The sequence below is a fragment of the Bombyx mori genome, chromosome 22 (genome assembly GCF_030269925.1).
Source record: "Bombyx mori chromosome 22, ASM3026992v2".
Lineage (NCBI taxonomy): Eukaryota > Metazoa > Arthropoda > Insecta > Lepidoptera > Bombycidae > Bombyx > Bombyx mori.
The window spans coordinates 5360353-5380052 of NC_085128.1; the positions used below are offsets into that span (position 1 = coordinate 5360353).

At 35.8% G+C, this 19700-nt stretch overlaps 1 protein-coding gene across 2 annotated transcripts in view; it reads right to left on the reverse strand.

Annotated features, from left to right (window-relative positions):
• LOC101745051 (rho GTPase-activating protein 100F) overlaps positions 1–18805 on the reverse strand; it is a 52582-nt gene extending 33777 nt beyond the window's left edge. For both annotated transcript variants that reach the window (XM_004931920.5, XM_012695372.4), the window contains exon 1: positions 18604–18805. In XM_004931920.5, coding sequence (XP_004931977.2) covers positions 18604–18690 — 87 coding nt within the window. In that variant the 5' untranslated portion in view covers positions 18691–18805. The remainder of the gene's footprint in view (positions 1–18603) is intronic.
• Between the last annotated feature and the right edge of the window lie 895 nt (positions 18806–19700).

Consider the following 19700-nt stretch of genomic DNA (forward strand, 5'->3'; position numbering starts at 1 on the left):
ATCAATCCAGACCAACATGTGACAGACAGAAAGTTGTTTAAGTAAATTTCATTTTATATGTTTGACATGTAAATGGTACATTCGAATTTGGCATTCTTAGATATTTCATGTATGTGCAATGTGTTCAGGATTTTTGCTGTATTTATGCTAAATATTTTATATCTAATCTAATCTTGTATAAATTGAACAATATCGTGTATGTAAATATTATGATGTCATCGTCTATGGTATTATAGGTATAATTAATGGTAATCCATTACAGTTATAAATATCTTTTTTTTTATTGCTTAGATGGGTGGACGAGCTCACAGCCCACCTGATGTTAAGTGGTTACTGGAGCCCATGGACATCTACAACGTAAATGCGCCACCCACCTTGAGATATAAGTTCTAAGATCTCAGTATAGTTACAACGGCTGCCCCACCCTTCAAACCGAAACGCATTACTGCTTCACGGCAGAAATAGGCAGGGAGGTGATACCTACCCGCGCGGACTCACAAGAGGTCCTACCACCAGTAAATTGGATATTTACAAATTAATAGATATTTGTGATTTCAAATCAGTGATTCTAGGTCATCGTTCTATTCTCTATTCTCTATCTATTTCCTTAAAGTCATTAAAGCTATGACGTAAACCAGTATTGCGTTAAGCAAAGGCTGCTATATACTCTAACATTGTACAATTCCATAAATCGTCAAAAAAAGAATTATAATCTATTATGGACTTGTGATTTCCGATAACCAAGGGATTACTGGAGCCAACACTCCTACGTAAATGCCGTTACGAACTTTGAAACACGTCAATTATAATTATTATATTTAGATCGATATGATTGACATGTGGGTATATTGTAATCATGAATAATAGCTGTCTTTTAAAAAAGATTTTAAAATCCATATATGTATTTGACTGATTCATTAACGCAGAGTATATAGACATATGTCGCTAGGGTTAAAAACTTATATTGACAATGTTGCACTATAAGGGAAGAGTTTTTGTTTGGAAAATTTACAAATATGGAATTAACGGTGGTATAAAATCAATCATTCTCAAATGAAGAAGTACTGAATTTCACATACGTATTTGTGGCTAAAATTAGTATATGTAGAAAGTCGTTTCAAAAAATCTCCAAAAATTGTGGCGAAATAGCAGTCGAATGTTTATTTGGGAAGATATTGCGTCAATATTGAAGCATCAAATTCCTCCTCCTGACAAAAAAAAAGTCTTCATATATTATAAAGTTTAGAAAAAAATGTTATAAATAAAACGTATATACCTAGGTATGTAGTTACTGTACCAAAGGTTCAGCATAGTACATTGATTAACCCATTCAAAGCCGAAGTAGATCAATAGTAAATTATATGTATACAGCATACAGAATACACATATAACTACAAAGGAATTATAATTAATTAGCTGTGCCTCCGGCGCAGACCGCGTGGTCAAGAAAAAGTGTTCAAAAATTCAGCTTTCCCTGAAAATGGGGTATTTTTCCGGATAAAAGGTAACATAGGTAGCATAGCAGGTGACTGCTATCTCTGACTTATCCACTTCTAAAAAATCATGTCAATTGATTGATTAGATAGGAAAGAACGAACAACGAAACAAAATTTTACATTTTTAACATTGAAGAAGTGTAATAAAAAAAAGTGTAAGTAGATAAGTATATGTATGGATTTTATTCACGCTTCTGTGCACATAAATACGTCATGTATGTACATAATGGATGTACATAATTATGTTATTAAAGCTCTAGAAAAACATTATGAGTCACCACATAAGTCAACCCACTTCGTTTTGTTCTCAGCGTGACTCAGCATGTGGATAACCCGTGAAAACTTACATAATTAACATAAGACCATTATGATTTCCCAAATGGATCACCAGCTTAATCTAAACTATTTTGATTTAATCTGAACTATCATCAGTGCCGATGTAATCAACAACTTTAATCTCAACGGAGAGTTTCTGCTGTACAACGTCGGTGGGCGTATTGTTAAGACTTGTAGCGAAGTAGGTATTATTTTTTTAGACATAAACCGTAGACCGTTTTTTAGACCGTAGACATCAATAACGAAAATGACGACACCCATCTTAAGACATGAGTTCTCAGTCTTATTGTGCAAAGGCTGCCCAGCATTATTGCTTTACGGCAGAAATAGTCAGGGTCGTGGTGGTACCTATCCGTGTGGGCTCATAAGACGCCCTACCACCAGTAATTACGCAAATTAATTTTTTTGTGGGTTTGATTTTTATTACACAATTAATTGTATGATACTTCATCGTGGATGTCATTCGTGAACATGTGTTAAGTATGTACTTCAATGGTAAAAAAGAAAAATTGGTACCTATCTGCGGGATTCGAATATCGGCACTATCGCATCACGTAATACGAATGCACCGGACGTCTTATCTTTTAGGCCACAATGATGTCGAGATAATGGATATATGCAAAATTAATACCTTTGCGGCCTTGATTTGTATCACCTGATGTTCCTGTTCACATACCTTCTTCATGAATGTCGCTTGAGCTTGTGAACTGTTGCAAAAACACATACCGCAGCCAGGGCCGCATTTTAATTAAAAACAAACGATCCAGCCGAATTGAATTTCATAACTACATACGGGCGGGAAATGTCAAAAACTCAAAATATTTACAACAGTGCTCTCGACCCAAATATTCGTTGAGATATTTACCAAGTCCCGTAATATCCAACGCCATTAGGAGCACTTAGTTTACGTGCTACGTCTGTCCCATTATAAACTTTGCATCGTACGATGTATATTTTTTGATGCGAACGCAAGTTAAGGCTATTTCTAAAGGGTTTTACTTTAAGCTATTTAGAGGCGTGTTATCTTACCGAAGTTTGAGTTGAAACATCCTGAAACTTTTGGATAATTAAAACAAATGTGAGTTAGATATAGATTTAAGTTGAGGTTACCGTCTTATATTTGGCTTCTTTTTCCTAATAGTACAGATTTAACACTGCGAGTAAAGTACAATTAATTTGTAATTATAATAAAATTTATCATTTTTATTTAACAAACGTTCGGTTGTGGATCAATGCATTTGCGTACTCCGATCTCCATGGCGATTGGAATCCATAGATAAATACAAAAACAATGTCACTATGAATTTCAAAATCGATACTATAGAAATGCGCGCGCGTATCGACATCGCGGGTTCCTACATACCTTTTAACACGTTAACTGCCGTGTAGGTCACCGGTGACCTACGCGGCGCACTGAAGTAATAATGTCGATTTATGTTACTAAGCGCCTGGATTGCCTAAATTAGCCTTCTTTTGTTTGTTAATGTACTTGTTTTATTCTTTTATAAGTCTCTTAAAAATAAATTCATTCTCAGTATCTTCGGATTCGTTTTCCCCAGAGTCTACTAGATATTCCGGTGCCTTGTAAGAAGATCGAAGAGAGAAATCGACATAATAACTTCAGTGCGCCGCGTGGTACCATATGGCAGTCAACGTTTTAAATAAACTAGAGGTCCCGCAGTAGTCGAAATTCGACTATAATTAATTGAAATTGTAAGTTTGTACACTATTATAATTGTATTTTATACTTCTATAATCACAAATTTCGCCAAGACTATACTATAAAAAATATTAACAAAGATAAACAATATTTAATATATTCTCAATTTGACCACAGACTTCAAGCAATAAAAAAAGTTCGACATTAAACAATAGTATGAATGCGTGTGTGTGCCAAATACATGGTAGTGTGTGTAATACTTTTTTTTTATTGATTTAACGTATTTTTTATGGATAATTTTAAAAAAATATTAGCATTCTGCACTCCTTCTCTATATTCTCTATATGTGTGGGAAAACGCGCAGTTTTCGTAAAAATGGGTACAAAGTTTTTTGCTTCACGTATTAATATATAGATAGCAGAGACGTATCTTAATTACAAAAGCTGTAAAGTAGTTGGAGTCAGTGTAAATTTATAAGATTGAAAACGATAATCAGCACTACACTAGAAGGAAATTTTAACATTATCTTTACATCTAGCGAAAATTTTAATATATATTTTATATGGAAATACTTACTTTGAAGCATTTTCTGTAACTAGGCTGTGTTGGATCAAACGTTATAAAATCAACAGTAATATCATATTCAATTTCGTATTGAAATTTTATTTCATTCACTAAAGTAAACAGTCAAAGAACTCTGAAAATAAACTCAACTCCTCAGATTTCAATTTGAGAAAATGTAAATTTTATATATGCCGAATACATTTTATCTTTCTCTGAGAGCACTTAATCATGTTCTTTGAAGTCGCATGTCTGTTAAGATAAATTAGCCTTGAGAGTTGTGTGAATAAGAGCTGTTTTCGTTCGTAACATACTACATCTCATTACGGCCGCCTACCAACATAGGTCTGGGACATTAGCCACTCCCACTCCATGCCTACACACGCACTCCAGACAGATTAAATGGTGCGAAAATCTTTCTTTTTTTTTCTTAAGATTTCACCAAGAATAGCCCTTGTAATTATTCTAACACTATTCGAGTTTATAATGCATACATACATCGTTGATACTGAAAGGACAGAATTCAAAAAATATTTAATTATATTGTTAATTCGGAAATATGGTACACTACCTCTTCGACTTAGCTTCTGTTGTAGGTGGGACGGCATATTATGATATGATGGCATAGGTATCTATGTACCCTCCAGCCTGTTACGAAGCAATTTGCCATTTCAATTGCAAGAATATACCCTAATAATAGTAAACATGAGATCTAGAGAAACTGGTGGTAGGATCTCTTGTGAGTCCGCACGGGTAGGTACCACCGCCCCGGCTATTTCTGCCGTGAAGCAGTAATGCGTTTCGGTTTGAAGGGTGGGGCAGCCGTTGTGACTATACTGAGACCTTAGAACTATATCTCAAGGTGTGTGGCGCATTTACGTTGTAGATGTCTATGGGCTCCAGTAACCACTTAACACCAGGTGGGCTGTGAGCTCGTCCACGCATCAAAGCAATAAAAATAAAATAAAATAAAAACATTAAAAGCCAGCATTCGGATCATATCAACATTGATTAAGTTGGAATAAAGAATTTTAAATCGCTTCCCGTACGATTCTCGGTAATTCGTTACCATTATTTAAATTTTATCTTGTCAAACACAAAATTAGTAAATCACGTCATAAAACATGTCCTTAATTACTTAACAAGTGAATAGACGTCGAAAGCTTTTAGCTGTCCCCTGCAGTAAAGGACCCAGGAGAAAACCAATTATTTTCGCAAAAAAATACGCCGCCGTACCCTAATCATGTCCGGGAACCATCTGACAGGTTTTTGTATATAAATTTGCATGCCCCTTAATCATCTTCATGGTGTTATTCTAAAAGGAAAAGATCCCTGGAAGATTGATAGAAGTTTGTTTTAAAGAAAAACATAATAATAATAACAAACCTTAACTAAAAAATGTCTTATGTACACAAGTTTAGGTATTATTACAATCAATATTTTGTAAGAATGATAATGTTTAGTAAAATTAATTATGTATTTTTTTTTATTGCTTAGATGTGTGGACGAACTCACAGCCCACCTGGTGTTTAGTGATTACTGGAGCCCATAGACTGGACTACACACATCGGTGTGTGGCGAATTTACGTTGTAGATGTCTATGGGCTCCAGTATGTCTAAAAATGTGATAATTTTATTATTAAAAATATATCATTTTTTTAATTCATGCATTAATTCATAGGGAAAATCTATCGTGGAAACGTTTTGAGTTTACTGTGAGCCAAATTATTGATTTAATAAAATTCATTTTAGTTAAAACGATAAACCGCGGCTTATGTCAACCTTAATTTAATTATTTTTGAACGCACTCACCACGCAATTACCTACGGAACACATCGTAAAACAATCCGGCCCGGCGAGCCCGCCGATTAAAGCGGATTTAAATGAATAGCACCGCAGAGGGAGATTCCCCGAGTAAATCCTAGCTGTAAACGAGCCTCACTAATATCAGTAAGCGACACGGTCTATATACAGCACTGTAAAACAATATGTGTGAGTACGTTTGTACACAAGAAACGAATAACAAAACGCCTTAAGGTCGCAGTGCCTTTCTGTTCATACTCCAGCTTTGGAGTTGCGGACGGTCCCTAATGAGAATAATAATAGTAAACTAACTGTACACAGAAAGACATAATAACGTTGCAAAACAAATCCACTCACAGTTAGCACTTAAATATAACCTATTAGATAGAAACAGAACCATACTACAAATATAAACCTACTAGCGACCCGCCCTTGCTTCGCTTCGGAAACATTAAAACACACATGAAACCAAAAAAAAAAATATAAAAAAAAAGTAGCCTATGTTCATCAGGGACAATGTCGGCTTCTAATGGAAAAATAATTTTTCAAATCGGTCCAGTAGTTTCGGAGCCTATTCGAAACAAACAAACAAACAAATCTTTCCTCTTTATAATATTAGTATAGATAGCAGATGAAATACGATAAATGTGGCATCAACACACCGTTAAAATTAATTATACCCATAATAATTTCATCAACCGGACTCATCCCAAAATCATTGCACACATCGCTCTCAGAACTTGATCTTAATAAATATTCATAGATCGCTTTACAAAAATCTGTAATAATCGACACCTGTTCCATAGTGCGACGATTCCTTACATCCACTACTCAAACCCCTACAACACTACACAATGAACCAACTCACTTGGCGTAAGCCCGTGCTAGGTTCACATTTACCAGCATTAGCTGAAAAAAATATATCATAAATCCATAACCCATAATGATAATAATAAACATTTATTCCAAATATAAATTTACAAAAAAAAAAAACAAATGAAATAAAAATTAAAAGAAAAATAGCAAGGCTTGGAAATGGTTACCGGCTCAGCAATGCCTAACAGTACCGAGACAATCGGTACTGCGGCGCTGATCTTCCGCCGGCACCTGCGGAGGGACGTGCACACCAGCATCAGACCGACCAATCACTGTCTGAGCTTAGATTAATAAAAACAACAACCATAACTATAATAATAACAATAAAAACAATGAAATACATATATTAAATTATAAAAAAAATACAATACACAATTACAGTACGGAATAATTAAAATTGATATTTTCGTATTTAATTTGCATATTCAAAAGATATACTTTTAAATTTGCTTTAAAAGAACTCGATAGAATCGCTGGAACCTAAAATTTCGTGCCAACTCCCCCTTTGGAGAGCTCTACAAAAGACAGTTGAATGTTGGACACCTACACAGCACAATTATAGAGCATAAAAAAAAACGAAAAGTTCAACGAGGTACTCACTGGTGGTAGGACCTCTTGTGAGTCCGCACGGGTAGGTACCACCGCCCCGCCTATTTCTGCCGTGAAGCAGTAATGCGTTTCGATTTGAAGGGTGGGGCAGCCGTTGTGACTATACTGAGACCTTAGAACTATATCTCAAGGTGTGTGGCGCATTTACGTTGTAGATGTCTATGGGCTCCAATAACCACTTAACACCAGGTGGGCTGTGAGCTCGTCCACACATCTAAGCAATAAAAAAAAATGCTTAAGATTTCCGAAATGTATTCGGATGCGGGTGCCAAATCGCATTGTGATTGAATGTTGACATAGTTCCGCTTCAGTAAGTACGGTTCGCGAATACATCATTTACATGCCATGTTGAACGTGCCCTATAAAAATATAGTGCTAGATTAGGTTTTATAACGCATATTTACATTTTATCTCTTAATGTAGAAAAAATCTATGCCTCGATTCTAAATGAAAGGACCCTTTTCGATACTTTTTTTTAAAAGGGATGCTATGACCTGGTAACTAAGTCCTTTAAGTCATGTCTTATTTTAATTTATATTCTTATTTTTATGAATAATGATAATGTAGAGTGAAATGAAATTAAATGAAATGAGATGGAATGAGATGATATGGGATGAAATAATAATATAATCTTAGTAAAATGGTTGTCATTTACTGAGATTTTTTTAGTGGACTTTTTGAAGGATCCCAAGAAGTTACGTTCAGCGGCTTTGTTTCATTTTCCCACATTTGTGCACTTTCACAGATATTAAACAGTAAATAAACCACCGTTATTACACATTTACACCTGAAGAAACACTAAATAGACAAAATAAAACAAATCATACAACTTCACTCCTCGCGTTCCCGCCAAAATGTCTTTCGATGCCTTTGAAAACGTGTAAACAAAATTTCATGATAATCGGCTTTACAACTACTTTTATATTAAAATTGAGTTCATAAATTCTGTCTGTTTGTAACCACTGAAACTGTCCAGTATTCAAAACGTCAGATAAGTAAGGAATTCAGAGGAATAATTCGAGACTCCGAGAGAAGTAAACCTTATAAATGGATTAAATCGTGTTTAATTTATCTTCGTAATCTATATTCCATAACACCGAGTCCTAATAAAACTCAATATTAATTTAAACATATTACTACCCACTTACATGAATTCCTTATTCAAAACGCTCTCCATAAACTCAAATGATTATTTTGCAAAGGCACAGGAATCGTAATATAGAAGATTCTCAATTATATTCTCAACCGGAATCCTAAAATATATTCATGTTTGATCACGTTTATAGATTTTCACTCGAATATGTTAATTTGCGACCTGCCTACGTTCCTCCTAACATCCTACGCTTGATATGCGTGGTGTTCGTGCGTTATAAATGAAAATGATTATTGCATACTAATAAAATCCAACGGATCGCCGCGTACCTCAATAGGGATCCGCTGAGTACAAGCAGTGCAGGACCGATCGTTGTACCGAGGCTTTGGGGAAACCTATGTCCAGCCGTGGACGTCTGTGGGTTGATAAATATATAGATAGATAGACTTGAACCTGACCCTTCTTTGCTGTGTCACTAATTATCTTACTTCCACTAGGTTAAAACGGTTAATACGCTAGATGCCCGATTTTCTTATATTTTTTTTTATTACGTAGACGGGAAAACGAACTCACATCCTACCTGGTATTTGATTTTTTTTACACGATGTTATCCATTCATCGTTGTAATCATTCGTCCATAAAGCTACCAAATCCATATCCATTCCCTTTAATAGCCAAAATTCGCTGATATTGATATATACATATCTATAGATTAACAGTGTTTTCGTTTTTAAGCACCTATGTACCTTTGGTATTAAATACCAGTAAATCGATCTCGCATTAATTGAAAAAAAAAACATAACGTATTCAAGTGAACTAGATTTGGTTTTGAAAATCCCATCACAATTTCGAATCGATGGCATTAGATATGCGTTAATATTTCGACATTAATGGGAAAATAATCGTTAGATTTTCATTTCTTGACATGTCGCACGATACAAATAATACTTCACATAAAATTAAAAAAAATATCTTTATGAAACATTGTAGCTAGTTGCTGTAAATTCTTTGGTGTTCAAATAATCGTAAACCTCAATAAATTTAATCTATAAATTAATAGACAGTATGGAATGTAGACGCGGGTGAAGTTACCTTCATTTTTTTTTCTGTATATTTGGTGCTTCTTTTGGCTTCCCTTATTAATATTATAGGATTTTTGAAAATGAACTGTGATAGTTGGTTCTTCGAACAAGTCCATTGAACTCTCATTAAAGTTCAATAACTAAGCTGAGAGATTATTATATCTCATCCAGCACCTACTAGTAGACGTTGCCTTATCTCACCTTATCTGATTTCAGATATTTTCTTTATCTAATCGATATTATTTAATTCTATTCTATTTTTTGGAAAATACTCGTAGCTTCAAACATTTTTTGCAATCGTTTTAAGTGACAGAAATAGGTGGTTCTAATTCAAACTAACAAAAATTATTGTTTAAATATTTTAGTAACTAAGCCTTTTCATTATTGATAGCATAATTGAGAAAATAAAGAAAGAAAAATAAAGAAAGCGACGAAGAAGAAGAACTCTAAAATAAAAAATAATACATAATTTTCAGGAGTTTCACAGACATATTATTATCCCAAGCATCACTTTTAATCGTTTATTCTCTGACCCAGGCTACAGGATCCACTCTCAGTGCTTTTAGGTAACCCTTTTAACTAACCCGTAGACACAACCCACTGACGACTGACTTAGCTATACTTGAGACCTTGCAGCTATGTCTCAAGGTGAGTGGCGCATTTACGTTGTAGATGTCTATGGGCTCCAGTAACCACTTAACACCAGGTGGGCTGTGAGCCCGTCCACCCATTTAAGCAATAAAAATAGAAAAGAAAAAAAGCTGAGTTTCTCGCCGGATCTTTTTAGCGGGTTGCGATTCCTATCCGGCGGTAGATTCTGCGAAGCACTGCTCTCCCTAAGTAAGCTAGTGTTAGCAAATTTCCTCAGATTGAACCAGTGAGCTCACCTACCCGCGAGAAGCTGTAATAGCCCATTACGCTACCAGTGGATAGGTAGGGTATAAAAAAAAGTTCCAGCTGAGTTTATTATCAATTCAAATTTTGAGGAATGGATCTGTTTTAGTATAAACAAAATAAGAAATAGGTTACAAGGACCACAGACAAATGTTTTTGTTTTCGACGTGACGAAAATAAGGCTTCACGGCCTACTTGGCACCGATCTGAACACGGAATAAACTTGCCAACTTTTCTATTTTATCACTGAATGAATTTAGGAAGACTGTTTATATTTAGCGTAGATACGTTTTAGGTCATGACTGCTATTTCTTCTAAAATAAATTAGCCATTTGTTACTTCACAATGTCTTAAATGACTTATCAGAAAGCTATGAACATCATAATGAACACTTAAACTACACTCAAAAGTCACTATCTGAAACTATTTAATTAATGGGCTTGTTATAACGCAAATTTCATTAAAATTCAAAGAAGACCGCTATACGGAAATCTACGTCCACTTTCATATATCATGGAGGAAATGGGAAACTATCATGTGCATATTAAGTACAGAATCTCCTTTGAACGTTGTAGGTAATTTGTGGGAAGTAAACTTTGTGACAATGACTTAATTCAACCGTTATCTTTTTTAATAATTTCGAACGTAACTAAGGCATATAAGCATATCTGATTTTCAGCATAACACACTACAACCTACAATCGAAATCAAAATGAATTATGCCGTTTAACTTGACAGTGAGGTGTGGGGAATAAGACGTGAAATGGAAATATCGATTTCGAAAAATCTAGTACTTTTATTCAGGCCACGGTGCTCACAAGTGAGCCTTTTCTTACTGAACCGTTCGAGCCGAGCGGGTCATCCATGAGCCGCATGAGGGTTCAAAACGTAAACGCTTCCTACAAGCCACATATTGCAGCTGTCAAACAAAATGCATATGGAGGTGGCCTGCGTGGGCTTTAGCCGAACCGAACGCCCTGATATTCAAATCCAATAGATCCTTGTAGTTTTATATCAAGGTTAAAAACTAGAAGGTAAAAGTCGCTAATTTTTATTTTCCGTGCACACTATCGCATTTTATAAATTTTAAAATCAAAATCTCAAGTTGATAAAAATTACTGTTTTCCTGATTTTGATTTGGCCCGAACGGCATAGTACTGTAGGCCCACTGCCGGGCCGCATATGGGCGGTAAAGCGTGCAACGTGTTAATTTTATGGCTTAACGATAGTCTCACCCTTCAAAATATTAGTTTTTTTTTTTTATTGCCTTTGTAGGCAGACAAGCATACGGCACACCTGATGGTGAATGGTTACCGTCGCCCATGGACTTCAGCAATGCCAAGGGCAGAGCCAAGCCGCTGCCTACCGCTTAATACTCTCCACAAGCCTCGTTTGAAGAAGGACATGTCATAGCGCTCGGGAAACACCGTGGAGGGGAGCTCATTCCATAGCCGGATGGTACGTGGCAAAAAAGATCTCTGGAAACGCACTGTGGATGACCGCAGTGGCTCCAGGTCGTATGGATGAACTCTACTCCGGTGGCGGGCGGTACGATGGTAAAAACGAGACGTTGGTATCATCTCGAACAATTCCTCAGTAGTAAAGTATTAGTTCTTCGTATGCAGAATAAAGTAATAAAGCACTCATCCGGCGTACTTATAACATATACTTACGTTCTATATTCGTTTACATGAACTTATAAAATTTGGAAATGACACACCATGTTTTATATTGAACATGACACGTCACGGGAGCGTGGACAAAAATGTATAAGCGCATCGGATGTCTACCAATGCTTCACTAGGGTCATTCTAAAAACTCGAGGACTGATAATAGAGGTACTCATTATATCACTGACCGACAAGTGCTGCAAGTGAAATAAATATATTAATGAATAGGTACGTATTCTGTAGATATTGAAGTGATAAATTTATATTTCAGTCGCCCACTTGCTTCATTCACGGACGCCACGGGGAGCTCTCGAGTTTCCACCTACAATATTACGTCACTGTTGCAATCCAACGTAACATTGTATTGTACATTGAAAGTTTTCCTATTAACCTCATTTTGAGAAGTTAAACTATAATAGAAGATTAACAACTGCCTTTTGTTTTCCGATTTTATTCAATACATATTATAAATGACCCGTTTTTTTTTATTGGTTGATAGTAAAAATCAACATGCTTTGTTCGCGTAAGCTTTTACAGGCATTGTGTTTCAAAAGCGAAAATAATCTGACAAATACTTAAGGCGTCATCTTTTCCAAGAATGAGCTATTTACGTGGTAATATAGAAAATTTACCAGATAAACGAAATCAGTATTATAAATCTATACTAGTATATAAATCTACAGTGGTTTTTACGGATGTTCCGTTATAACTACTGAAACATGCATCCGATTGACTTGAAACTTGGTATCCAGGTAGAAAATACATGGATAGGCTAATATTTATATGGACTCCCTAATAGTAATGACAATAAATAATAATGTAAATTTTAAATGCCCAGCGAAGCGGGCGAGTACGGCTTGTAATAAATATGACTAGAACCACAACATCTTTATATTATTAGGCACTGATAAAATTCTATGTAGGTGTGTACATTTTGTTTCAACAATGAATCTTCATTGTTAATCAGTGAAATTGAAAGAGAATCAACATAAGTTCAAGTACAATCTCTGTTATGTAATTGTATTATTAATATTCAACTAACCAGCCCATAGTACAATGAACCAACGAATTTTCTCCTTCATTTTTACTGTACACTATTATTAAGGTGCTCCGAATAACCACCACCTTACGCTGTGTAAATTAGCTGCTTAGTAAATGTCAACATATTTACGTTGAATTGTACAAATTTTGTTAGATCCTCGACTTACTCCGGCAATAATAGTAAAGGCGTAAAGAAATATTAGCCTACCTTATTATATGCGAGTTTTGTATTTGCATCATAGTGCTCAGTCACGTTTTATTTATTTATTGAAGTGAAAACTTCTTTAGAATCGTTGTGATTTCAAACCGGATGCAACGGAAAAAACGACAGGTAAGAGACACAAATACAAAAATGGGTAGGATGAAGCCAGCAAAGAATGAGACAGAAATATACATACTATTTAATACAGCGCCTTCTGTGAGATTTTTTAATACTAACGTGTGTATGAAGGCTCTTGTAGTGAATAAAATTTAGGATTATACGTGAAATTAAAATATCAATTCACAGAGGGCGCTACCTTACAATTATTTACTAATGACAAAATTTTACATATACTTAAGACGTTTAGGATAATTGTATTTTAATTTTGGAAGGTTTCACTTCTACCACGTGTGAATTGCACACATTTTGTTTTTTATTTATTAGGCACAAGCTAAAAAGATGCATAAAAAAACAGAAGTAAAAAGAAACAAAATCTGGGTTACAACATAAGCTATTTGCGCACGACTAAACAAGACAAATGAGTGAAATAAGACCTACTGCTTACAGAGGAAGATGGCTTACACAAGTCTGTTGTGATCATCATAACTGAAGGATGCTCTAAGCTGCAATCTGAGTATACTTTATTTTATCCTTTAGAGCACAACTTCCAAATATCGCGAGAGACATGAGTAAGATCAATACATTCACCCGTTTGGGTTTGAATGCCCTACTGAGAAAACTTAATATGAATATTTTAATTAAGAAGATGGTTAGCGCTTATCTATACCTGAGATCATCTTATCGTGAAGATAAAAAAACTGACAGACCTCAAGATCCTTTTATTTCTTTCTGTGGGAAATGAAACGTAAAAGTCTACTCGTAGAAACAATTTTTAAAAGTAGGCGATAGTTAGCACAATATTCAAATGTCAACGATTAAAAAACCTCACTCATCTACAACGACGAATAATACGACGGAAATAATAATTCGAGGGGTGAAAAGCTTTTTTTTTATTGCCCTTGTAGGCAGACGAGCATACGGCCCACCTGATGGTGAGTGGTTACCGTCGCCCATAGACTTCAGCAATGCCAGGGGCAGAGCCAAGCCGCTGCCTACCGCTTAATAGTCTCCACAAGCCTCGTTTGAAGAAGGACATGTCATAGCGCTCGGGAAACACCGTGGAGGGGAGCTCATTCCATAGCCGGATGGTACGTGGCAAAAAAGACCTCTGGAAACACACTGTGGATGACCGCAGTGGATCCAGGTGGTATGGATGAACTCTACTCCGGTGGCGGGCGGTGCGACGGTAAAAACGAGATGCCGGTATCATCTCGAACAATTCCCCGGAGCATTCCCTATGGAACATACGGTACAAAATACAGAGGGAACCGAAGTCCCTCCGCAGACCCAGAGGTACCAAACGATTTGGTTTAAGCAACATTTTTTCAGCTTTAAAGGAGAGCTAGGTATTTAAAGTTTATAATTTGGATAATATATCATAAGACAAATACTTCTTCAGCTATTTCAATGGTGTAAACTTAATTGAAGTTCAATTAAAAACATCGAATTGTTGATAATAATACCAAACAAAACGGCCCTTTAATTACAAAGATACTATACTCGTATATCGCTTAAGCCGAGTAGTCTCTTACATGTTCCGTTATAACTACTGAACCATGCATCCGATTAACTTAAAACTTGGTATCCATGTAGAAAATACATGTACTTAATGGATAGGCTAATATTTTTATGAATATTGGACTCCCTAATAATAATGACATTAAATAATAATGCTAATTTTAAATGCCCAGCGAAGCGGGCGAGTACGGCTAGTACTATATAATGACAATAAAAAGCATGAAATAAAACCGTAAAAGAAATTCTAATTAGGAACTAAAGTAGCTTTTACCATGAAAATTGTTGGGCATACTATCATTATACTATGATTATATATAATAAGAATACAGAGAGAAGAATAAGAGATATATTATAATAAGAAATTGGTGGGAAAAGAGTACGAGACAACCGGAGACGATTTCCGGCGTCATCTAAATAACAGTCAAACAGGCGATTATCATTTAACGAACAGAATCGACTTGTAGAGAGAGAGAGAGAGAGAGAGTATTCTTTATTGTACAGCAAAAAACAAATAAACAATGCGATACATTAAACACAAAAAAGTACAATTTGCGGTCTTATCGCTAAGAGCGATCTCTTCCAGACAACCATCAGGTGGACAAGAATCATTTGGAAACGAACTACGCGCGGTGTACCAATCCAGTGAAATACATATACGTATATGTATACCTACATATACACATACATACATACATATATCCGTAAATATACATACAATTAATACACAATGTATTATAATATAATAATAATTATTAAAAAAAAAAAAACAGAATCGACTTGTATTATAATTTTCAGTCGTTCCAATATTGTTACTGTAAATTCAATACAAGAAACAGCCATTTATAAATACACACGAAACATTCATGGCTTTGCAGCTTCGATTCTGACCCACATACAAGTCCCGATCATTAATTATTAACACACGGTTCCGAAAGGGAAAATTTTACTGTAAGCTTCGTTTAACGAGATACTATTAATCATTGATCAACCGTTTCAAATTATGTCTGGTAGCTTAATATCAAATTAATATCAGATTTCACAGGTGGTAGGACCTCTTGTGACTCCGTAAGGGTAGATACCACCACCCTGCCTATTTCGGCCGTGAAGCTGTAATGCGTTTCGGTTTGAAGGGTGGGGCAGCCGTTGTAACTATACTGAGATCTTAGAACTCATATCTCAAGGTGGGCGGCGGCATTTACGTTATAGATGTCTATGGGCTCCGGTAACCACTTAACACCAGGTGGGCTGTGAGCTCATCCACACATCCAAGCCGCTACCTATAAATGAATTTGAGAGTTTATCAGGCTGGTACTTTCCACGTGTCCATTGCCAAAAGTCATCGCCTAACAATAAAGACCCAGAAGCTTCTTAAATAAATTCTAACAGTAACAATTCCAACGGAATATAATGATTGATTGGATTTATTTTAATCTGTAACGCAAAATAACTAATTGCACGCTTGTTTAATCTGATTTTTTTACAGTTAATTAAGTTTGCTTGTATTCTGTCACTATAACTAGCGTGACAATCAAATCTAAATTATAATTTACATTTGAAAGCGAACAAGTGGTTTTTTTTTTGTAATTACTACTCGCTAATTAAAGTCAGTACACGTAATAATAAATAGTACTACCGAATGTTTTTCAGATGTATGAATGTGTGTGATCAATGAAGGAAACTGTCTTAAGTGCACAGCGGCAGAGGAAATCACGGCCATTTTGGCAAGCTTAAAACTTCACCAGCTACCTTGACATATGAAGATCGAAGTCTTCCAAAAAACCCACTTCTACTCTTCACACTGAGATGCATGATTATTTTACTGATGGTAGGACGTCTTGTGAGTCTGCACGGATAGGTACCACCACCCTGTCTATTTCTGCCGTGAAGCAGGAATGCGTTTCGGTTTGAAAGGCGGGGCAGCCGTCGTAACTATACTGAGACCTTAGAACTTATATCTCAAGGTGGGTGGCGAATTTACGTTGTAGATGTCTATGGGCTCCAGTAACCACTTAACACCAGGTGGGCTGTAAGCTCGTCCAACCATCTAAGCAATTAAAAAAAAATTCACTACACTTAACGTTTTAACAACAACCGTGCTACATCATAAAAGCTATGTCATATTTAATCGAGTATTTAAAGATCATAAAATCAATACGTATTATAGAGAATTCATTTACAGAATTTCATTTTGAAACAGAGTTCTACGTCCTATAGAAGGGAAGTATAATTTCATTTGAAAATACTGTTTTTTTTATTCATGAATAAAATAATTAGTTTTATATATTTATAAAATTGATTTATTGAGTGAATTTATAAAATTATACTCAAGGAGATGAGTCCGATAAAAGAAAAAAATAATCGCTTGAGGAACAAATGTACCAACTAAAATGGAGCTCTTCGGAAAAGATGATGAGAACGTATTTTAGTACAGCGTAGTTTGAATTCATACGAATAGATATCTTTATATGTTTGTGTGTATCTTAAAACATTCAAAGTTTTGACTTGGATAGTAGGAAACACAACAAAACATAATATTTATTAAAACTGAGACTCTGAACTCATAGGTCATGGCGGGGGGCTGGGTTTGCGTTGTGATTTCAAACCGAGCAGAGCATGAGTTAGTCAACCCAGCCAATTCAAAGAAATTACGATGTAAGTCCATGTATTCGTTAAGATGTCCATATATTCGATTTTCAATGCGATAAAAGAAATAATCTCAGTTACTTATTGTACCAAATTCTCATACCAGATTGGCTATGATTTAAATCACCCTACACAAAAATACATCTTCTAGTATTTAAACTCTACTAAGACGGATCATGTAGTATTTTACTATAAAAATGCATATAAGATATAAGTTCTAGGTGACACAGACAAGGCGTCTACCTATAATATAACATCTTAAACCAAGATGGCGTAAGATGCTGCGAGGGTCGCCTTCGTTACCCCACATTATAACACGGCACTTAAACGGCTTAATGAAGAAAATTTAATTGAAACTTGAACATTAAGGAAAATCTTGCCTAATTATAATCTAATTAAATTGTAGAAAGGAGGAAGAGGGGAGCGGAAATGAATGTTGCACAAGTGCGAGCTGAAGACACCATAATTCTAAATTAAAAAGCCACTGATGTAATTGGAGGGCGCTTCTTGCTTATTAACAATAGCTTCCCACATAAATCGATCTTGGGACTAGTAACAAGCTCTATTCCCGTCAGTATACAGCTTACTAAAGTTAAGGATTTGTCTTTGAGGTTAACTTAACCTAAGAATTTTCCTAATCATCTCAGAAAATACTATATTATACTATTATATAAATTGTATTGTACTCTAAATAATAAATTTATATAAATGGTTCCAAAGTTATTTCGTGTGACTGATTAAAAAATAAATGATCCTCTAAGCGCAACGATATAAGGAAAATGAGCATAACTTAAAATGTATTTTAAATTCTTGCATTGAACTCATGTGAAAATCTTGTATTGGTTTTCATGAGTGCATACAAGGGGAACAAGACTTTGGTACCATCCCAAAAGAAGCATGTTTGAGAGGGACGTTAGGGAGCGGGGTCGTCGAACGACGTCGGCGTCCGTGCCGGGAGGGGCGACGGTTTCGGCGCGCGCTATCGATCGGATCGCATACCTTCCTGCGGCCGCAGCAGAGCATCCTCCGAGCGCGCGACTGTCCGCCCGGCGAAGACTTCAACCTGGTAAGTTTTCGCCACTGCATGGGTACAGGTTAACGCGGCGATTGCAAGAGCGACCGCGGGGCCGGCATCGCGACGCCGCGGGCGTCAGGACGCGGCCGGAGCACGCGAGCCTTCCTCGCGAAGTGCCCGCCGTGAGCCCGCGCTTGCGCCCTCCAAGCCACCCTCTTTGCCCCTTACTCCTCACGATTAATAATTCCGGCTACGCTGCCAGTGCGTATGTGGGTTAGTTTTTTGGCGATCGATGCGATTATTCGGTGCGAGCCGCTTCCGGCCGCTAGACTATCGCGGTGCACCCGACACGCCGACTGACGACCTATTAATCGCATTTCGACATCACCCTTTCAAGTGGCGTGTCAGCGCTACAACGCAAAGTCCTTATTTGGACGATTACTCGCACATGTCATTTGAATAACCTTAAAATTGATTACTATTTATTTAAAGAGAATTAATACGTGAAGCAAAAACTTTGTATCCCTTTTTACGACGGACGGAGGAGTATGAAATTTTCCACACTTATAGAGAATTTAAAGAAGAAGTGCACAATGCTATTTTTTTTAATAATGCATAAAAGACACATTAAATCAATAAAGAAAACATTACACACACTACATACCATGTATTTGACGCACGCACGCATGCATACTATTTATTGTCAAACTTTTGTTCTTGACGTCTGTGGTCAAATTGAGAATTGATTAAATATTGTTTGTCTTTATTAATATTTTTTTATAGTGTAGCCTTGGCGAAATTTGTGATTATAGAAATATAAATTACAATCATAATAGTGTACAAACTTACAATTCCATTTAATTATAGTCGAATTTTGACTACTGCGGGACCTCTAGTTTATTTAAAGAGACTATAAATGTAGCCAAATTTCATTCATGCTATTGTATAACACCAAATTATTATATTATATTTATTTGCTCATTATTAACACTATTCAAAAAACTAAAAAGTAATATACCTAATTATAATAAATTATGAAGTATATTTTCAATTCGATCTCATCGCTTTTTCCTAGTCACAA